This window comes from Ursus americanus, chromosome 10 (genome assembly GCF_024610735.1).
Source record: "Ursus americanus isolate L20-20 chromosome 10, mUrsAme1.1.p, whole genome shotgun sequence".
In the NCBI taxonomy this organism is placed as follows: Eukaryota; Metazoa; Chordata; class Mammalia; order Carnivora; family Ursidae; genus Ursus; species Ursus americanus.
Window position 1 is genome coordinate 742,839 of NC_142136.1, and position 22,040 is coordinate 764,878.

The window sequence follows — 22,040 nt, forward strand, 5'->3', positions numbered from 1 at the left end:
TCCCAGGAAGTTAGGGCAGGGCTGGAACTGGGGTCCCCTCTCCCCAGTCTGCTGTGGGAAGGCAGGACAGAAAGGGGCAGGTCCCTAGGTGGATGCAGGGATTATGGTCTCATTAATACGCTGTTCTCAGATCACAACTGTAGACTGAAAAAGAGCAAGTAAAAAATAAGACTTGCTCTTTTTCTGCATAAAGAAAATAAAGATATGGGTCATAGGTCAGAACTCTGAGCTTTGGACATGCCCAGCACTGAGGTTTGAAGGTATCTCAGAGAAATCCAAACTGAATTTATCTCCAACCTTTGCTCAAAGCCCAGAAGGCCTAAAGGGAGTGAGGGGGACTCCTGATGGCCTACGCAGCCTGGGGGGCGGTGGCGTGCACCCCATCCCACACCCAGCTTCCGCCAAGCACCCCCTCCATCCCTCGGGGCGCCCCCCCACCATCCCTCCCACGGGGCGCCACCTACCATCCCTCCCGCGGGGGCCCCCCCATCCTTCCCCTGGGTGCCCCCCCATACCCCATCTCGCGTGCGGGCGCCCCCCCCGCCTACTCCACCCCGCCCCCGGGTGCACCCCAGACATCGAATCCTGCCCCCAGATGCCCCCCTGTACCCCACCCTGCCCCCGCGTCCCCCCCACACCCCATTCCGCCCTCGAAGGCCCCCTGATCCCGCCCCCAGCCTCCCATCCCGCACCCCTCCCTGCAGGCCTAACCCCTCCCACGCTCCAGGCTCCAGCAGCTCCGGACACCGCCCTCCGCTGGGGCCTCAGGAGCAGGTGCAGCCCCGCCCCCGCCCCTCCCTCGCCGCCCCTCCCCCTGCTCATCCCTCGGGCCCCGCCCCCCGCCCCGCCTCCCGCGCCCGCGGCCCGGCGGAAGGACACGCGCTCCGGTCCCGGGAGGTGGCCTTGGACCCGTCGGCGTCGACCCCGCGGTTCCTGCGCCTCCGGGCGCCCCCTCCCCACCTTCCCGGCATGGAGTCCGCGGGGCGCGCCCGGGACCGGGTCCCCAGGTGGGCGCGTGGGGGCCGGGGCGCGTCTCGCCCAGCCTGGGGTGCGGGGAGCGGGATGGGGACCTGGGGTTGTGGGGTGCGGGTGGCTGTGGGGTGCGAGTGGGTGTGGGGCCGGGGTCCCCCGCTGCGCTCGGGCTCCGGCCCCAGGCGCGCTCGAGGCCTCGTCCCCGCGGGGACCCTGGGCAGGGCCACGGGGCGCACGTGCGCGCGAAACTTTATTTGGGGCTTACAGGTTGTTTTTATTCATGGGTTGTAGGATTGATCCATACGGGTTTGAAAGGCCTGAAGACTTCGATTATGCCGCTTATGAGGAGTTTTTTTCCACCTACCTCGTGATACTCACCAGGAGAGCAATAAAGTGGTCTAAACTTCTGAAGGGGAGTGGTCGTGTCCAGAGAAGTGGGACAGGTGAGTGGGAAACCTGGACCGCCGGGCCTGCCCGCGGAGAGGCCCCGGGCTCCCTGAGCCCTCACCTGGCCGCGCAAAGCTTCCAACTCGCTAGAACTTGCTCTGGTGAGGCGCAGGAGACCCTTCCCTCCCTTCGAGATGGGGACCCTGGCCTTCCTCCCAAACAGGGGCTCAGATCTGGGGTGCGGGGGATGGCTGGCAAGAAGACCGCTTTCCTGCTCCTCAGAAGGAGAGTGAGGGAAGGTTCTCCCTGGGCCTATACCTGCAGTGCAGCCCTTCCTACCTGCTTCCCTCAGGGTCCAGGCCTGCTGCCGCCTCCCTGTTTCCCAGGAGCACCTGGCCTGGAGCACCTGGCCTGCACCTGCCTCTCTCGGGCCTTCTCCCCTCCTCCGGGTTTCAACTGGAATGCCGCCTCCAGGAGGCCCTCCCAAGCTCCTGTCTGGGATGGCAGGTCCTTCCTGTTGCACCACACACCCACACAGTCCTACCCTCTCTCCTGCTTCTGTTGCCCTCTGTCTGTGTAACTGGGGCATTATCTGGTCTGGTGTTGGTCTCTATAATTGCTTCGATACTTGTTAAATGAATGAAGGAAGGATTTGCCCGCCCTGTCCCCAGGCTGCGCATAAAGGGCTGGTGGAACCTGCTGGCGGTGCTGAGGGCGTTGGCAGGTGTGTGCCTCCAGGGGTTAAGATAAGGGACTTTCCGAAATAGGACAGGAATGACGAAGAAGGGGTGAGCTGCAGGGACAGAGCCGTGTGACCAGCACTGGGGATGGAATGAGGGCGTGCTGGACTTGGAACCAGGGTTCCATCACATGACCTGGCAGAGAGAGGCCACCTGTAGAAGGGTTTTTAAGCAAGGGGGTGACAAGATCAATCTTTGCTTGTAAAGGGGTTAGTGAACAGGGCCCAGAGTGGTCCCAGTGCATAGCCCAGTTGAACAGGAGGGTTGGTGGAGGCGGGTTGATTTTGGGGAGGCGGTGCTCGTGGGGGAGGGAGGCTCTTGCTTGACATTGGGTCCCACCACCAAGGGGCCTCTCCCTTGCTGGGGCCCTTCGTTGGATCTGTTACTGATGGGTGAGGGTTTGGTAAGCACCCAGGTAAGCTGGCATCATTCCAGGAGGTCTGCGGTTGGGGGGTGGTGTCGGGAGGGGCTCAGGCTGATCCCGTGTTGCCCTGTGGATCCTGGAGGCCAGCGCACCGTGTGCCCATCGAGGGATCACTAACGGCCATCCCCGCGTCACCCCGGTGTTAACTGTGTTTCCACTGGCTCTATCTGCTTTTGTTTCACTTTTCATTTATTCTTAAAAGTTGACTGGTCTTTTGTTCTTAAAAAAATACAAGTGTATAAAGTAAACATGATTTCTGTACATGGTAAAACACGTTAATCGTGGTGAAAGATGTAAAGTGACCCTGAGTTCCTCTCCTGGCCCACACCCTTGTGTGAAGCAGAGGCGATCGTGGGGACCACCCTGAGTCTCTGTGAGCAGGGCGCACGCACACGTGCAAATGCAGCGCACCCATGGCTGGGGAGTTTGTCTTAACGCAGGAGAAGGCCTCCCACCCACCGTGGCTGGCTCCGGACTGCTGACCCAGCGGTCAGGGAAAGCGCCGTCGCTGTCATGTGTGTGCGTGCATAAGCCTGTGTTTTCACGTGAAACACAGACATGCCTTCATCTTCCTCCGTTTTTGGTTTTATCGTTTGGTTCTAGGGAGTCCCATCCTTCCCTTTGAACGAGGTGGGCCCACTGATTGACGGTCTGCCACGCCTACCGAAGCCACACTCTGTGTCCTGTGTCTGTTATCTAGCATCTGTTCTCGCCAAGCTGGGCAGGAGTGAGAGCAACCAGACGCAGAACGTACCAGATGCTCGTCCTTCCCATCTTTTCAGTTCTCTTACCTGGCTCAAAGGGTTTGTCTTGTTCTTGCTTCTGCTTTCTTTGAGCACTGGTATCTGTCACCTTTAAGGATTTAAGTTGGTTTTAGTGAGATACTTCTTTTTTGCCTTAATGTTTCTTTGACTCCTGTAATGTTAGTGTGTGATTGTGGTGACGAGTATAAGTGGGATAGCAGGTTTGGAAGCAGGAATGTTTGATTCCTGACGAGCCTGCAGTCTGGGGCCTGGCAGTCAGTGTCAGGGGGCCTCGCGGCCTGTTGTCTTCAGGAAACAGGGGCACAGATCAATCTGTGAGAGGCGTGTGGGCTCATACGGTTCTGTGATGCTGGCGCTTGGCGTGACGGGCGGACAGCCAGTTAGTGGCTGTCGGGCGTGAGCAAGAGTGCAGGAGTCATTCCAACAATGAGAATCCAGTTCTCCCGCCGGCTCCAGGCGGAACGCAGCTTAGTCCGGCCTGTGGCATCCCAGGGAGGTGGCGGTGGTGGCAGCAGTGCGATGGGACCTGCAGGTGCAAGTTCACAGCCTGGGAGCCAGTTCAGAGCCTCCTGGCTTCCAGCCGCACCTGCACGCCCCCTTTGGTCCCATCCTGGGGCCCAGTCTTGTTTTCTTCATCTTGCTGTGTTGCTCTGTTTTGGAGGACTTTCATCTGGACGCCGACCTTCGCGTCACCAGTAACGAAGTGACCTCCGGATCTTGGTGTCGGCCGTGTCTGCAGAGGGCAGCCCAGACTTCTGGCTTGGCTACCCATTTGTGGACACGATGAAGGTCTGCTTTATCCTTCTCTTTTTTCTTTTCGTCCATAGCAAATAACCACCGGGAACTGTAAGACGGTGTCTTTCTTTCCCTCTATCTAGGAAACCTCAGTTGGACAAACTCAGCCTGGCCTTGGGCAGTCATCCTTTCTCCTGCTCCCGCCCACGCTGGCACCAGGGGTGTCTCCTGGGCAAGAGCTGCTGGGCCTTTTGCTGCTGCCCGTCTCCTTCCTAGTGGCTCAGAGTATCAACACCATCTGAGTTAGAATTAAGCTGCAAAAACAGACCTTCAAAGGCAAATGCCAGTAAACACAGGGATTCGCTTCACTTGTGGGGACAGACGGTTGGAGGTGAATCGTCTGGCGTCCACCTTCTTCACAGAGGCGCTGCTGGCATTCCCCGAGGTCAGGGGTGCAGCGGGCGAGCCCCACTGGGGAAGGTCAGTCTCTGGGAACACGTGAGCTGGTTTCATTCTGTTCTGAAGAAACACTGTAACTCCAGGTGACCAACGACAAAAGTAGCAGAAGCCTTTGTTCTTGGAAACTTGTAACAGCTCAGTGGCCTTGGCCTCTTGGCCTGACTTCACCTCGGGATGGGGCTGGCGGGTCCCCGCAGAGCCCAGTGTCTGACTCGGAGGAGGGGTTTAAGCATTTTGCACTTGCCTTTTTTTTCCCCTTTCTATTAAAAAAAAAATAATTTGCAGGGAAATTCACTCTTACCTGTTTATACTTCCGTGAGTTTAGACAAACACACAGAGCCCCGTGTCACTCCAGCAAGACTGAAAACAGCCCCTCCTGCTGCCCGGTCCCTCCCCGCGCTGCGAGCTGGGGCCTTTGAGGATGGCATGTAAGCAGCCCCACATGGCCCCTGGCCATCGAGGCTGGCTCCTTCCGCCTTGTGCCGCTTTTGCCCCAGATCTTGGGTCTGAGGAACATTCCAGTCTCCTGTGACCACGGGGTCTGCATGCGTGCAGCGGCTGGGGGACCTGCGGGCGGTGCAGGCCAGCGTGGCGAACGTGTCCACGCAGGCTGTGGCGGGAACCCGACAAGCGCTTGCTTCTCTTAGGGCAACGCCCAGGAGTGGGGGTGCTGGGTCGCATGGGAACTGTGTGCCTGACGCACAAGGAACCACAGCCTTCCCCGGTGGCCTCGCGGTGCGCCTTCCTGCCAGCCGTGGGCCAGGGCTCCGGCCGCTCCGCCGCCTTTGTGGGAAAGACCGCTCTGCCTGCATGCGTTTCCTTTGCAGCTTTGTCAAAAGGCAGTTGCTTCTGCTTGTGTGGGACGTTCCACGTGGTGTATGTGTGTGTCCGCTGGCGCCACGCTGTCTGGGCTCCCTTGAACTCAGGGAGCGGCCGCTGCTCGGGCAGCCGCGTGTCGGCGGCTCCTTTGGTACAAAGTGCTCGGTGTGCGGGAGAACCACACGAGCCTCTGCTCCCCGCTCCCGAGCAGCGAGCACGCAGCGGCGTGGACACTGCTGCCACGCGGACACTGCTGCCACGCCGGCAAAGACATTCTCTCCTTCTCTGTGGCCTCACGGAGCAGCACCAGAGTCTGTTCGTGGCCCCCTGCGCGCTCAGCGCGCCTCCTGCGGCTTCACGCCGGGCACTCCTCGGTTGTGGGTCCGCCCGGAGCTGGACGGGCTAGGCTTTCTCCGTGCTGTGTGTCTTGGCTGCTCCGTGCGTTACTCCTGTAGTGTTTTTCCGTTAAAGGCAGCTGTTGCCTTACTGTGGAACTTCTTTCATTGTATGACCTTTTATTTTTTCTTAAAGTCAGTTTTTAAAATTTTATATATTTTTAAAGTGCATTTCTTTTTTAAGAGTGGTACTTAAAATATAATGTGAAAGGAAAACCACAAAGCTTTGAATATTTCCTTTGAAAACGAGCTGTTCTAAGAGTTAAATTAAGGTCATTAAAAGCATAATGTGGCGCCCCGGGCTTACTGTAACCCATTTGAGCATTGGTCTCACAATCTCCCCCGTCTACCTGGGAGATCGGTGATTCATTGAGGTAGCTTGTGGTTTCTGGCTTCTTTTCCTATATGTTCCTCTGGTTAGGAGAAAATTAATGGTTACTTTTTCACATAGTTGTCATCGATAGAGGTATTCTCCCCCAACACAGTAGTTCTCCACTTACACAGTTCAGGTATAGAACGGGACAGTGACCCCTGCTGCTGGAGCCCCGGCCAGCCTGCACGGCCACACAGACCCCAGCCCCGAAACCTGCTGGGCCTCCTCCCGCTCTCTGCCTCCCGCTCATCCTCTCACCACGGTTCCCTGTTTTCCTGTCACTCCAGGGCTGGACCCTGCACCTGAGCTTCTGTCCCTGCCCACAGCTGTCCCTCTGACCCTCACTGCACTGCTGCCAACTCCCCGACCAGCAAGGGCCTCTTCCTGCTTCTGTCCCTTCACTCCGCGTGGCCTCTGTCCCTCCAGCTTTCCTGGTGTCTCCTCCTGTGTGTGGATCCTGGCCTGCATGGCCCTGACCTGGAGCTTGGGGCCTGGCCTGCGGCGTCCGGCGCAGTCCATGCTGGCGGCGAGGGAGGCCCCAGGGCTGCTTGTGTCACGTTCCTGCCTGTCACAGCGTGGGGACGGCGAGCGGGTCTGTGACGTGTGTGTACCAGGCTTCGCCCGTTGGACGCGGGGGGAGTGAGCTGAAAGCACGGAAATCCGCGCCCCTGGCTCAAAGGCCTCTGCTGGTTTCTGAGCCCAGGCAACGCGTGTCTGTCCACGCGTCTGTCCACCTGAAGCAGCCCCTTCTGTCCGTTTCAGTGAAGCGCTATATCCGGAAAGGCGTGCCCCTCGAGCACCGGGCCCGTGTCTGGATGGGGGTGAGTGGAGCCCAGGCCCAGATGGACCAGAACCCTGGCTATTACCAGCGACTCCTCCAGGGAGAGCGGCGCGACAGGCTGGAGGAGGCCATCAGGACAGGTGAGCTGCCCGGAATTGTGATGCTGGAGCAGAAACGCGGGACCTGCTGCTTTTAAGTTGAAGTTTTATTTTTCTTAAAGGAAGACCAAAGCTTAAGCATCGTGAGGGGAGAACGGTGGTTGTAGTTGTGTCGGCAAACGCTGGAGCGCCCAGCTAGCCAGTGCGGACGCGGGTGAGGGAAGGACCTGGTTGCTTCCGTGGAGAACCCGAGGCGGGTGAGCGGGCTGCCGAGCCGGCGGTCAGGACGCGGAGGGTAATCACTGTGAGGAATTTGTGCTGATGGCAGCGCCCTCGGACTTCCAGACACGGGGACGCGCGTGTCCTGACGCTGCACACCACGGCTGCCCGCCTCGGTGTCAGACTCCCGTCCTCGTCTAGGGTGCTGGCGGGTCGCCAGATCTTCTCATTGGCCACATTGGCTCCCCAACTCTTAAATGTCCAAAGTGCCCCAAACAAATACTTAACCTAAACTGAATAATGAGATTTTGGGGAAGTGTATCTGCTTTTCTGATTTTATTTTTGAGAAATACAAACTTAAACACAAAATAATTTTTTATTTTTATTTGAGAGAGAGCACACACATGAGTGGGGACAGCAGCAGAGGGAGAGGGAGAAGCAGACTCCCCACTGAGCAGGGAGCCCGATGCGGGACTCGATCCCAGGACCCTGGGATCATGACCTGAGCCGAAGGCAGATGCTTCACTGACTGAGCCACCCAGGCGCCCCGCGAAATAATTTTTTAAAACCCAATTACTTGAATGTGCTGAGAGGTGGGGCTCCCTGGTGGAGTGAGATTGGGGTGTGTCCCCAGCCTAAGGAAGGGGGTCCCTCGGCCCTCAAGGCAGCCTCAGCACCAGAACCCGGGGAGGAGGGGCCACTGGGCTGCCTCAGGTTGTGGGAGGCCTCGGGTCCAAGGGAGGCTGCCCATAGCAAATAGAACAGAATGTTGCTATTGGTAAAAGTGAACTTCAGGGCTCTGTTTGGTGCTGGCATTTTTGGATAAAAGTTTTTTATTGTGGTAAAATATACATAACAGAATTTACTGTTCGTCTTCCCAAACTGAAAGTCTGTCCCCATTAAACACCAGCGACTTCCCCACCCCTGGCCCGGCCTCCTCCTTTTTGTCTCAGGTAAGTGACATCATGCAGAATTTGTGTCTGGCCCACTTGGCTCAGTGTGGGGTCCTCGAGGTCGTCCATATTGTCGCACGAGTCAGGGTCCCCTTCCTTTTGAGGGCTGAGTACTGTTTGGTTGTCGGGACAGAACCCGTTCGGGGTCTCTGCTTTGCTGGTGATGGGCGCTCCAGTCGCCTCCTGCTCGTGAGTCTGCTGTCAGCAACCGGTGTCCAGAGGTTTCTGAGGCTTACTTCCAGTCCTTCTGGGGATGTGCCCAGAAGTGGGACTGCTGGACCATGTGGTCGTTCTGAGTTGGTTTTTTGAGAAACCCGGAGAAATCACTTTACAGGGACAGAGTATGAGCACAGGCTGAACGTCCCTGTCCACACCTCCTCCCACAAAGGGAAGAGGGGCCATTCCCAGAGAAAAGTTTCAAAACGTGGAAAAGCTCCTAATAAAGAATATTATATAAGACTGAGTGCAGCCGGTCACTCCAGAGTCTGAATTAGTAAAAAACACTAATTTTGGGGGTGCCTGGGTGGCTCAGTCGTTAAGCGTCTGCCTTCCGCTCAGGGCGTGATCCCGGCGTTATGGGATCGAGCCCCGCATCAGGCTCCTCCACTGGGAGCCTGCTTCTTCCTCTCCCACTCCCCCTGCTTGTCTCTCTCTCGCTGGCTGTCTCTCTCACTGGCTGTCTTTGTGTCAAATAAATAAACAAAATCTTTAAAAAAAACTCAAACACTGATTTTCTGCTGGTGGATTCTAGCTTTGAAATGTATAGAATTCCAGGAAAAAACTTTTTTTGTTAACAAACATACAATGAAAAATAATGTGCTTTGAGGCACTAAAATTTAGCTCAGGTCTGTTCTTTGATGAGCAGAGGTTCAGCTCTGGCGCTGTAGGTAGGAACAGAGGCACTGTCCCACCAGTGGTGGGGACGCTGGCGTGAGCAGAGGCCAGCCCATAGGCGCCTCACCCGACGGCGGAGTGGGGAGCTAAGGGTCTGGCATGTCCCGGTCCTTTCTGTGATTGCACCTAGCACGGCAGCAAACACACCACTAATCTCATCCAGGTGGGGTCAGTGGGTTCAGAAGAAAGACACATACCCTCATTTTCCCTTCCACCTGTCTGCAGGGCTAACACACATGGGCCAGGTATTGGGTCCGCATGGGGCCCGGCCTGTCCAGCGTGGGGGCAGAAGGTGGGCCAGGGCCAGGGTGTCCTATGGGCAGAGGGAGGCCGGCCGGGTTTATTCATCTCTGTGTTGAGTCATGTCCTTTATCTCTGAAAGGGATTCTTAGTGTGTTTTCTATCTTCAGAATTGGGAAGATTTTCTAGTTTTGTGAACAGAGTTCACCTGTCACCGGGGGTCCTAGAGTTGAAAGCCCTCCCTGGCTAAGGGAGGGGGGGTGGTACAGATGGGGTGCAGGGCAGAGGACCGTGAGGAGAGGCGGGGGCCATGTGGCGGGAGAAGCCCCCTTGAAGAGAACGTGCTGTTGGGGCCGCCAGGGCCCCCAGGCTGCAGCTGGACAGGGCGGGGGACCCCGCCAACACCTTTGTCTTCCTTCCTGACTCCTGTTGTCGTGGCCCCGTTGCGCATGAAGGGAAGCCAGTGTCGCCAGGCAGGGTTTTAGGCCTCGTTGGGGGTAGACACAAGGACTACTTTGTACATCACAGGCCAGTTTTCCGTCTCCACCCTCTGGATAATTCCGTGTCGTGAATTTCCCTGCAGATATGAACAGGACCTTCCCGGACAACATAAGATTCCGGAAGAGCGCAGATCCGTGCTTACAAAAGACCCTGTACAACGTGCTTTTGGCCTATGGGCGCCACAACCAAGGTGTGGGCTACTGCCAGGTAAGCGCCAGGAAAGTAGCACATGGGGGGGGAAGGTGAGTGTGATCAGCACCCCACAGCGTATAGCAGGGACAGTCTCCTGCTGAAGGCTAAGTGTTCCATCCCATTCCTGAGCTCCCTGAGGCAGAGCCCCAGACGCAGGGCTGTGACCTTGAAATGTTTCCCAGGTAGAGAAGCAGTAAAACATCTACTTATGATTTCTTTTGGTGCCAGACCGTAGAGAGGGGTGAGGATGAGCTTGGGAAGCAGACAGGAAGTCACTTATGTGAACAGGGCTGTAGTTACTGGAATGAATGCCTAGCACCTCCTGGCCTCAGTGCGTAGTGAGTGTGTGCACACGTGTGTGTGTGTCTGTGCATGTGTGTGCATGTATATGTGTGCATGTGTGCACGCATGTGTGTACATGTGTGTGTATGCATGCATCTGTGCATGTGCCTGCATATACACGTGTGCACATCTGCATGTGTACGCATGTGTGCATGTGTGTGCATGTGTGTACGTGTATGTATATGCATGTGTGTGCATGGGCGTGCATCTGTGCATGTCTGTGCATGTGTGTACGTGCATTATGCACGTCTGTGCATGTGTACGTGCCTGTATATGCGTGTATGCATGGGTGTGCATGTGTGCACACGTCTGTGCATGTGTGTAGGTGTGTGTATACGCACGTGTGTGCATGGGCGTGCGTGTGTGCACGTCTGTGCATGTGCGTACGTGTATGTATACGCACGTGTGTGCGCGTGCGCGATGCGTCAGATCTTCCCTGCAGTCGCAGGTAACAGCAAGCTTCATTACCTGCCTGTTTGTTACCTTGTGTGGATTTGCTGCAGGAAGCAGCACGTTACGTGTGGACCAATCATTCCTTGTTCCTCCCAGACGTCACTCTGGGGTGTGGGGGAGGGAAAGAGAGAAGGGCCCGAGTGCGGGGCTGCAGGAGTACTCTCTGTGCGCCTGTGTGGGACACAGCGTCCTTCCCGTGCGGGCCTGTGCTGCTGGGGTGTGTGAGCTGCCCGTGACCGCACCGCACGTTCTGCCTGTGGCCCGTGGTGGGAGCAGCGTCCTGCTTCCCGAGCTCCTGCTTCTGCAGTTTCAGGGATGGGAAGTTTGCATCGGACAGTCATGGGGAAGGCTCCATGAGCTCGCTGGCAGGGGTGGGGGCGGGGGCGAGAGCAGGGGCTGCAGAGATGGGGGGGGTAGGTCCTTTTGCAGAGACCGGCAGCAAACACACGTACCAGAGAGCGCTGTTCGCTGACCTACGCGCCAGGCTGTTTTCCTGTTGCTCTGGTACCCCTGGGCGATGCCAAAGAGGGGCTGCGCGGGGCTTCCGTTACCGCGCTCACGGAGGCTCCCGGCCGAGGACTGGCCTGGAGGAGCCGAGGAGAGCACGTGGCCGAGAAGCTGCCTTCACGTAGCGAAGGAGCCGTCCTTGCAGCTGTGAACCATGGCTGTAAACAGCCCGGACGGCTTTAAGCAGCGGCATGGTGCCGGAGCGCGCGCGCGCGTGTTCGTGAGCGTGCCTGTGTGCGTGAACGCCCGTGTTCGTGAGCGCGCGTGTTCGTGAGTGCCCGTGTTCGTGAGCGCGCCTGTGTTCGTGAGCGCCCGTGTTCGTGAGCGCGCGTGTTCGTGAGCGCCCGTGTTCGTGAGCGCGCGTGTTCGTGAGCGCCCGTGTTCGTGAGCGCGCCGTGTTCGTGAGCGCCCGTGTTCGTGAGCGCCCGTGTTCGTGAGCGCGCCTGTGTTCGTGAGCGCCCGTGTTCGTGAGCGCCCGTGTTCGTGAGCGCCCGTGTTCGTGAGCGCGCCGTGTTCGTGAGCGCCCGTGTTCGTGAGCGCGCGTGTTCGTGAGCGCGCGTGTTCGTGAGCGCGCCGTGTTCGTGAGCGCCCGTGTTCGTGAGCGCCCGTGTTCGTGAGCGCGCGTGTTCGTGAGCGCCCGTGTTCGTGAGCGCGCGTGTTCGTGAGCGCCCGTGTTCGTGAGCGCGCCGTGTTCGTGAGCGCGCGTGTTCGTGAGCGCCCGTGTTCGTGAGCGCCCGTGTTCGTGAGCGCGCCGTGTTCGTGAGCGCGCGTGTTCGTGAGCGCGCCGTGTTCGTGAGCGCCCGTGTTCGTGAGCGCGCCGTGTTCGTGAGCGCCCGTGTTCGTGAGCGCGCGTGTTCGTGAGCGCGCCCGTGTTCGTGAGCGCGCATGCGGGGCCGCCGGGATGGGGCGCGGCGGGTCGGCCCCGTCCCGGTTGCAGGCGGGCTCCCTCGCGGCCTCGGGCGGTCTCTGGCGGTCGCTGGCGTGGGCCTCCGTCGTCACGCGGCCCTCGCCGCGTGCTGTGTCCGCACGCATCTCGCCGGCTGCCCGAAGCCGGCTGTCCCCGGCACCGGAGGAGGACGGGGGAGGCGGGACTGACGAGCAGTCACGCGGACACGTGCCCGCAGCTCGCGTGACCGGGGGTGTCCCCCTCCGCGTCCGCCGCAGAGTCCGTCCACTCCGCACGTGTCAGGCCGCGTTCGTCGTGCTGGGGATGAAATTCGGTCGCGGGTCTGGTTGCCGTGGGACGCGGCCGTGCCCCCGACTGTCGTAGGCGCGCGGCTGCGGGCGGGGAGCGCCGGGGGTGCCCAGGCCGAGCCAGAGCCCGTCACCCCAAGCTGCGCCTCCGCCCCTTCGTGCCCAGCGCGCCCCCGCGAGGCCGCCCGGGACGCTTGTGGGGCGCGCGAGGGGCTCAGCGCCCGCTTTCTCGCCGCAGGGAATGAACTTCGTAGCGGGCTATCTGATCCTCGTCACGAAGAGCGAGGAAGAGGCCTTCTGGCTGTTGGACGCGCTCGTGGGAAGGATCCTGCCGGGTACGTGCACCGTTCGCGCGCCTTCGGGCCGTGGCCGCTGCCCTCGCGGCTGCGCGGAGGGACGGAGGGACAGAGGGACAGAGGGGACGGAGGGACAGAGGGACGGAGGGGACGGAGGGGACGCACCTCAGCCCAGCAGCCGGCCGCGCTGTCTTCGCGCTGCACCGAAGAGCTTGCGTTCCTGCGTCGGGGACTCGGCCCGGTCCGGCCTGAACCGCGTGGGGACACTCGTGCGGCCTCGGGCGGGTCCTGCTGGTCCCGGAACCCGACGGAGGCCCTTGCTCGCGAGTTCGGGAGTCGTCCTGAGAGTAATTGCGCGCTGGGACTGGTACTATTGCTGAGGTGAAAGTCGTTCTTTTCACACCTTTCTACCTTTCTGTTTAGTAACAAATAGTAACTGTTTTAATTACAAGTTGATGGTCACTTCATCGGTTAATAAAAACCATTGGTTTGGGTGATGCGCAGCGTGGATGAGATGGCTTTGGGGAGAGAAGTGGCCGGAGCTGTCTCGGGCAGGGGTAGACCTGTGCCCTCGGCGGCCGTGACGGATCCTGGGGTGTGGATGGCAGTGCCCCCGTCGGGCTCGGCCGCCCGCTCGCGCAGGAAAGCGGGCCGCGGCCGGGCAGCCCCATGCGGACTGCATGGGCGTGTGCGCCGTGGTTTCCGCCCCGCAGCATGCAGCACGTGTCGTGTCAGAACAGCCGTACGGCGCGGCCCAACTCTTGAATCCGTTTTACAGATGGGGACACTTGAGGCCTCGACCCCACGACTGTCAGATCTTGGCACGTGTCTCACGGAAGCGTGAACCAGAGTGGCACCGTGACAGAAAGGACGCATCTAGACAGACGGGGCTTCCTCAGCTCCCATGCCGCCATTCACGAGGGCACAAGCGCCCACGCTTGCACCCTCCCGGATGGGCCACCTTCGAGGAAGGCGTCCCAGCTCCGCTGTGGGGGCCTGAGCTGCGGGAGCGGGAATGGCGAGGATGCAGGGGCAGGACGCCAGGTGACGTGGGGACAGAGCCGCGTCCAGAGACTGAATTATGATGAGTGTTTGGTCCCGGATCAATTCAGTTCCCGTCTGCAAAGATTTGTTGAGAACCTGCCGGGTCCCAGTGTTGCTCTGGGGCCTCAGGAACATCCATGAAGGGAGCGTGAAAGTCCTGCTCTGGCGCCATCCCACGGCTGCAGCCGCGGCTGCCACGCACAGCGTGACTCGGACGAGTAGAACAGGTGTCAGGAGGCTGTAGGCGCCGACTTAGAGAACCAGAGGGGCTCCAGACTGACCCTTTTTTGGCCCATAAAATGTCATTTTCTGTCATCACGAGGTGCTATTGAACCAAACTGCAGTATAAACAGGTCTTGATTCAAAACCAAAATATCCAAATAAAACTGCCAGTTCGGAAGGGGACTGAGGTGCTGCTCGTCAGTCACACGAGCCGGACGGTTCCAGCGCCAGTGTCCTGCTTTGACTTGTTTCCTTCCATGTCCCCAGAGAAATGCGCCGATAGGCCCTCCCGTGAGAAGTTGAGGAGGTGGTGCGGAGCGTAGACTAGAACCTGGGCCAGTGCGCCCGATCCCTTCCTCCCCGGAGATGGCCTGCATGTGCTGTGTGCGTTCCCGGGGTTTATGTTCACACGCACAGAGACACACGGATGGCACAGTGAGGACCAGCAACACGGAGCACAAGCAGTCGGAAAGCGGAGGGGAGATGAAAGCTGATTCTTTGGAAAAACAGGCAGAACAGGCAGGACTACCAGAAAAAGCAGGTCAGGTATTTAGAAATGAAAACGGGGGGCGCCTGTGTGGCTCAGTCGTTAAGCGTCTGCGTTCGGCTCAGGGCGTGATCCCGGCGTTCTGGGATCGAGCCCCGCATCAGGCTCCTCCGCTATGAGCCTGCTTCTTCCTCTCCCACTCCCCCTGCTTGTGTTCCCTCTCTCGCTGGCTGTGTCTATCTTTGTCAAATAAATAAATTTAAAAAATCTTAAAAAAAAAAAAAAAGGTGCTGTAATTTGGAAATCTGTAGAGGCTTTTAAGAACTCCAAGAGAATATGAATAAAATGAAGAGGCCAGATGGAAAACTTTGAGGAAAATACCACCTAACAAAACTGATTTGAGGGAACCTACAATGTCTGAGATGACCTGTGGGCAGACACAGTCACATCAAACCTCAGAGGAACGGATCGTTTCTTTATCAATCTTGCAGCAAATAGAGGAAGAAACGCCCGTCAGGTCCCAGTACGGGCCCGCACCACCTCCCCACCACACACGTGCACACTCGCAGAGCCGGCAGCAGCTGGCGTCTTGACGGGCTAGGGGTTCTCTCGGGATGCAAGCGGGGCCCAACCGTGAGATGCTCGAGGGCGGAGTGAAGCCAGGCAGGCTGGAAAGAATCCTGGGGACGCATCCTGATGCTGTGATTGTGGGAATAGTGTGGTGGCCGGGCAGGGATGGACAGCACAGCGCGGAGCCCAGAAATCAGTCTGCTCATCCCTAAGTCGGTGGGAACTGGTATGGGACATAGGTCAGTTAACGGGGAAACCACAGGCCGTCTACAGCTTCATTCTGTGGCAGTTGTCCGTGTGAAGGGAACAGACCCTCATTTGTATTCCAGATGAATTCAAGACGTAGGTGAAAAAGCAAAACTTTGATACCAAGAAAATAAGACGCACAATGGTTTCACGATTGCTGAGTACGGAGGACGTTCTTGAATGAAATTCTGTAAGAGATGTGATTGATAATTTTAATTACATTAAAATGAAAAACTGATTTTGACACATCGTAAGCAAAGTGAAAAGAGCAGCTGCAGTTTTGGGGAAGGTGTCTGTCATCATGTAGTGAACACGTGAAGGATCCCCTAAGACTGAGCAGCAGCAGCTCCATAGAAAATCCGTCCGTTTGCAGCAGAGGAAGCCTGCGTGGCCGGCCGCGGTCTCCGGTGAGCAAGGAGGAGTGGGCTCGACACCTGTGAAGTAGCTGGCAGAGCCTCAGCACAGCCACCAGCGGCCACCGCCCCGGGCCAGTGACACCCCGGTTTTGGAGTCGACATGGGATAGGAGTCACGTTCTGGAACGTCAGCACACGATGTCCGTACACTCGACTTGGCCCTGCGCGCGCAGACCCGGCAGCTCATGCCAGCCTCCTGTGACGCCAGGCAGCCTCTTCTGGGTTGTCACCACTCAAACCCAGGCCTCCGGCGGAAGGAGGAAGGGACAGGAAGAGGCCTCCTGGGCCTGCAGCTCCCTGGTGCCGACGGCGCTGTCTGACCTCAGGGACGCAGGGGGAGTGCCGATGCAGGACAGCACACGGAGTCACGAGCCGACGCCAATGAATGAATGTATTGGCGTCCTGAGCGGCTACCTCCAAACGTAGGGAAACAGGTTGTTTGTAGCCCAGTTCAAGCTCGGTGGTCCAGGTGAGGACCCAGGCAGTGTGCGTCGGGGAGGCTCAAGGGTCCTGGGGAGCAGAGGGGCCGGCGTGAGTCCTGGGTCCTGTGGATGAATGTGCCCCAGAGGGTTGTCCCGCCTGCAGGCCGCACCTCATGGCCTGTGCCCCTGGCCTGTGGGTCATGCTTTTTGCCTTTGCGTGGGGCCGAAGAGCATCAGTTTTGGAATTCGATTACGCAGGCTTGGATCCTAGCTCTGTTTACTACTCAGCAGTAGTCACTTGGCTCTTTCTCAGTCTGTGCTCCCCACCCCCACCCTGTCCCCCAGCCCAGCCCAGCCCTCCGATGTGCTGATGTGGCCATGAGACTATTTGCAAAAGCATGCCGTCCCCAGGATACCCTGACACAGGGCCCTGTTCAGGGCTATGTAGGAGGTTTCTCCATTCTGCACTCAGCTGAACGCTGGCCCTGACGTGTGCTCTTCTGCTCAGATGGGCCAAGGCATGGGGTCCGTCTGCCTTTGCGTCAGGGTAGGATGTGGGGAGGGAAGGTCTTGGCGCTCCTGCCCTGGTGACTGGCCTGGGCCTGTGGCAGTCTGGGTACAAGTTCAACGGGTCTATTTTTGGAAGCTGCTATAAGCCTCTCTGGGGCCCAGAATGAGGCCACTGTGCTGGGAGCTCAGCAAACCCTCTTACCCATCCAGGGCTTAACCCCAGCTCCCTTGGGGACGTCACTCAGGGAACTGGGTCGAGTGCAGGACACTCCGAAGGGACAACAGAGACTCTGCTCCGGTCTCCCTGGGTGGACCAGGACGTTGCTCAGGTTAAGAGGAGGAGACAGATGCAAAATGAGGATATGAGCAGGAAAAACTTTGAGAATCCCTGTATTTTATAACCAAATTGGCTTCTATTAAATCATTTCCAGGGGCCTTTGGTATTAAATGTGGCCTACTGCATGCCCTTTGAAAATCAGTAATGTGACCATGGTACCGTGTCAGTGTCCTTAAGGATCCTGTTTTCACCAGGCTGGTTAGTTAATTAACATCTCGTCCATTTGCTGCGGTGAACGGCCAGTGTGTGGAGGGGCAGCAGGACCAGAAACTGTCCAGCCAGATTTTCCTATTTTATGACAGAGATTACATCCTGAACTTTAATAGCTAAAACTAAGCATTAAAATTTATTATAATATGTTGGCGTTAATGAACTAAAAAGTTCTTTGGCAAGACGAACGTGCATCCCAAGTAGCCGCCGTGAGAGGCGCGTCCTATCCGAGCTGCCGTGGGCGCCGGCCCTGGCAGAAGGCAAGCGAGTTGTGCTTTCTGTGCTCCCATGGCCTGGGGCCCCCAAGCCTCTAACTCCACTAAGGAATTTCTCCAGATTAAGCCATCGGTTCTCCTTGGGAATGAACAGAACAGACCCCAGACGTCACACTGTCTCTGTCCTTCTGCAGTTGGAGGGGTGGGGATGTTTGGCTCCTTCTAGAGAAATGTAATGTCCTGGGCCCTCAAGTGTGCAGACAGCACATAGGACTGACTCTGTGAGCCGACAGGCCTTGAGGGTGCCAGGGTAGACATTTGTACCCAAGTCCCGTCCTCTGCGGGGCCGCCTGGACCCACAGCTTCTCTGACTCCCAGGCAGGGGCTCGCTGTCAGCACTGTCCCCAAGGCTCAGGTGGCCCCGGCTGTTGGTTCCCACTTCCCGTGTGAATGTGTCAGCTCCAGGGACCGCGTGTGAGAGGGATCGTGCAGCACCTGTCCTGTGTCCAGCGTATTTTGTTCCCTGAGCACAGCATCCTCGAGTTTCGCCCATGTGGTAGCAGGTGTCAGGATCTCCTTGCTGAGGCTGAGTGCTATTCCACTGTGTGCACAATGCACACCTTTTATCCATTCCCCCCGAGGCGGGCACGGGCTGCGTCCGCCGTGTGGTGGTTGTGGGCACTGCTGCTGTGAACGTGGTATGCAGATGTCCCTGCGTACCGCCAGCAGACTCTCGCTGCGGCACGGTGGGGCCTCGCTTTGGGAGCCGCTCCCAGGGCTCTTGCTGCAGAGGCTCCCTGGGACTCGTCTTCAGGAAAGGGCTCTCCGCGACAGCCTTGCTTCCCTCCTGGCGGAGAGGGGGCCAGGGACACAGAGCCTGGGTTTCTGCTCTCGTCCGTGTGGCAGATTACTACAGTCCCGCCATGCTGGGTCTGAAAACAGACCAGGAGGTCCTGGGGGAGCTGGTGAGGACCAAGCTGCCGGCGGTGGCGGCCCTGATGGACGGGCACGGCGTCCTGTGGACTCTGGTGGTGTCGCGCTGGTTCATCTGCCTGTTTGTGGACATCCTGCCCGTGGAGGTGAGTGCGGCGTGTGCCTCGCTGGGACCAGGGCCGCCCGGGCTGCCCCCCATGACACGCTGTTTCTCTACAGACGGTGCTCCGAATCTGGGACTGTTTGTTCAATGAAGGGTCCAAGATCATCTTCCGGGTGGCCCTGACCCTGATTAAGCAGCACCAGGCCTTTATTTTGGAAGCGAGCAGCGTGGCGGACATCTGTGAGAGGTTCAAGGAGATCACCAGGGGGAGTTTTGTGACCGAGTGCCACACCTTCATGCAGGTGAGTGTCAGCCTGAGGGTGAGCCAGTCTGCCTGTCCCTGTGCCCTCTGGGCCTCTGCCTCCGTGGGCCCCTCAGCCCTCCCAGACCCACCTCCTCCCAGAGCCCCTGCTGGGCTGCAAGCCCCATGGCGGGCTCCAGGGCGGCTGGGACCCCGTCGGGTCCGTCCAGGTTCACCGGGTCGGAGCAGAAACCCGTCTGAGCCACCGTCCTGTTTGGAGCCCTTCCCATGCTGCCGGCGTCTCTGGTTCCAGATGGCTGTCCTTGGTCCCAGTGGGGTCACAGGTGTCTGTTTTCTGTCCTACCCCAGACCCGGGACAGGCGTGTATACCACTCAGATCTGCTGAGTGAATGAAGCAGGAGCTGAAAAGCCTGACAGGCCTTCTGAGGAGGCCGTGGAGGCCGGGAGAGGCAAATTTTAGGTTTCTACCTTCCTGTCTGAAAGAATCACCAGTGCAGGGGAGGTGGCAGAGGGTGCCAGGAAGGCCAGGGGACTCTGCCTGCCTCCAGGAGGGAGCAAGCCCCTAGCTCTGCTGTCCGGTGACTGATGGGCAGCCTTCATCGGGCCTACCCTAGAATCGAGGACCTTGCAGTGTGTGCCTGGAGCTTTCTCCTGCTGCGCGGAGCAGCCTAGACAGAGCCAGAGAGAAGCTGGGGCCTCTGCCCTGGGGCTTGGGGGAGGGGCCCTGCTGTAGCTGGCCTTGAGGATGCAGGGTGACCTGCTGTCTGGCTGCTGTCGGGGACCCCGGTCACCACGGGCTACAAGCGTTTTTTGAATGGTGGCGCCTGGATGGGAAACGTGGGACAGAAGCCTGCGGCCGACTCATTGGGAGGCTGGTCAGGAGGAACTGGAGCCCGTCACGCGTGACCCGGTGCCTTGTCCAGAAGGGGTTCTCTGTCCCTGGGAGCCATTTAGTTAGGGGCAGAGTCAAGCAGCAGGGGAGTGAGTGTGGAAACGAGTCTGCGATTTTATGTCCAGTTCAGAGGAGACGGAACGCTGGCCTGGACGGGACCCTAGCCCGCCCTGTCTGCATCCCCACCGCAAGCCCCTTGTGCGCCAGGGGACCGCGATGGCGGCGGCTCAGGGGTTTTCTGTCTGAATGAGGTAGGGCTCCCCCCTTTAACACGTATGACGGCTCGGCGGTCTCCGGTACATTCCCAGGTTGTGTGGCCGTCACCCACAGCCCCGCCCCCCACCCAGCAGCCCCCAGTCTGTCTGGGTTTGCCTCCGTGTGGGACTGTAGCCGAGGACCTGCACGCGCACGCACACACAGCAAGTGCCCCATAAGCGCTAGCTTGTATAGAGCGCCTCAGGTATTCCCAGAGCCGTCTGAGGGAAGCGCAGACGAGCACGGCTGCCAGGCTGGCTCCATCATCTGCCCGGAGGGACAGGAAACCGCAGACGTGCCCCTTCGAGGGAAGTTGGGAAATGGCCTTGGGACAGGAGTCCAACGTGTATTTCTGCATTAAAGCACGCGAGCACGGTAATTGCAGCTCGTGTGTCCGTGCTCTCCGCAATCCCGCACTAGAACGTCTGGAACATTCTGGAGAATAAGCAGTGACCTCACATGAGCTCCCTGCCGCCGTCCTGGAAAGAACGCAGCTCCACGCCCAGCACCCCGCAGACGATGTGCCTGCTCCCCCCTTCAGGAATGCAGCCGGTTAGAACATAAACACGCCACCCTGACCTTAGCTCCAACTTAACATGCACCTATGGAAGAATTTCTGGAATTTCTTTAAAAAAACCTTTTTGATGCTAGCCTTGTGTTTGGCCTAGTTTGTAACCATGAATTTCTCAGCCATAACTGCAAAAATTATTAAATTATTAGGCATAAAAGATGTGATGGCATGGCCCTCCGCTCCCCAAGGGCTCAGGCTGGCTTCAGAGTTGCCACAGGCACTCAGGGTTCAAAGGTCAGCACAAGCACGGCCCCGCCTCCCTTGCACAGCAGCAGGGGTGAGGCTCCCCGCTGCTGGCAAGCCCTTACTTGGCGCGGGTGGGGTGCCACTGAGCTTTTTCTTAAACGGATTCGTTTCTGTTCCAGAAAATATTCTCTGAGCCTGGGAGCTTGTCCATGGCCACCATCACCAGGCTGCGCGAGAGCTGCAGGGCCAGGCTGCTGGCACAGGGCTGACCCGGGGCCCTGCCTGCTGCGCACCGCGAGGCTTCATTTCCAGGGCTGACCAGTTTCTACTGCTTCCCTTCTTAGTGCTGTGAATACTCGGTGTCTCTACACTTGTGAATTTTTTAAAAGAACGATTTAGAATTCTGTCATTCTGTAACTCAGTTATGGGCTATGAAGTCATAAATTTCTAAAAATGTATTTTTACTTGAGATGTTCACCCATAAAATGTGAGATGTACGTATTTATCATAAAGTATGTCAACACTGTGAGTTTGTGATTATCTGTCTTATCTGCTGATTGAAAGTGAAACCCAGAGGGGCGCCTGGGTGGCACAGCGGTTAGGCGTCTGCCTTCGGCTCAGGGCATGATCCCCACGTTGTGGGATCAAGCCTCACATCAGGCTCCTCCGCTAGGAGCCTGCTTCTTCCTCTCCCACTCCCCCTGCTTGTGTTCCCTCTCTCGCTGGCTGTCTCTGTCTCTGTCAAATAAATAAATAAAATCTTAAAAAAAAAAAAAAAAAAGTGAAACCCAGAACCGCAGACTGTCCTTTGTGTGAATGCCGATCGGATAGCCTTCTGCTCCTCCCGCGGCACAGCACTTACCATGATGTGAGGTTTCTGCACACAGCACCCGACTGCTCTTTAGACAGGTGATTTTTAAAATGATTCTTGAAGTTACCGTATCAGGTGAATAAAGCAAACAGAAGTGGGTGAGCTTTAGGGAATGGCAAGCGTCTGCCCTCGGCCTGCAAATGCTAACTGCAGCCGCCGTCAGCCCGGATCCCTGGAGGAAGGCCCAGCGAGACAGCCTTCTCCCTAACCCCGACCCGTCTCCTGGTGCTGACAGTGGCGCTGCCTCTGGCTGCGGAGAAAGCCCCACACAGGAGAGGTGTTAACCTGTCAGCAGCCCTGCGGCTGTGGTTTCACCCCTAACAGGAAGTGCAGCCAAGGCACTGGGCCATGGCAGCCGTGCCCACGGCAGGGGCCTGGCTGTCCTACTTCCAGCCAAGCCACAGCAGAGGCGCTGCCCTTCCCCTGCGTCACAGATGCTGCTGCACTGGGAGCAAACTGCACGCGTAGACGCTCTCGTGGGGAGGAAGTGGTGGCTCGGGCAGGCTGCCAAAGCCTGGGGAGTCCCAGAGGCTGCCCTTCATGGTGCAGTC

General features: G+C 58.2%; 1 protein-coding gene across 7 annotated transcripts; it reads left to right on the top strand.

Moving 5' to 3' along the window:
- The first annotated feature begins 856 nt into the window (after positions 1–856).
- Positions 857–21,424, top strand: GRTP1 (growth hormone regulated TBC protein 1). Of its 7 annotated transcripts, XR_015725880.1 has the most exons (9): positions 857–1,007; positions 1,264–1,415; positions 6,831–6,989; positions 9,837–9,961; positions 12,681–12,777; positions 18,323–18,495; positions 18,569–18,754; positions 20,247–20,413; positions 20,798–20,931. XR_015725880.1 is itself a non-coding variant. In XM_045772940.2 (8 exons), exons 1-8 carry the CDS (start codon positions 970–972, stop codon positions 20,885–20,887), a joined length of 1,020 nt encoding a protein of 339 aa, XP_045628896.1. In that variant the 5' UTR covers positions 857–969; the 3' UTR covers positions 20,888–21,421. The 7 variants fall into 7 exon arrangements, 6 of the variants coding, with proteins under 6 accessions (XP_045628896.1, XP_087721067.1, XP_087721068.1 ...); XM_045772940.2 differs by lacking the exon at positions 20,247–20,413 and having other exon boundaries at positions 20,798–21,421; XM_087864941.1 differs by lacking the exon at positions 20,798–20,931 and having other exon boundaries at positions 20,247–20,791.
- Positions 21,425–22,040: the final 616 nt, after the last annotated feature.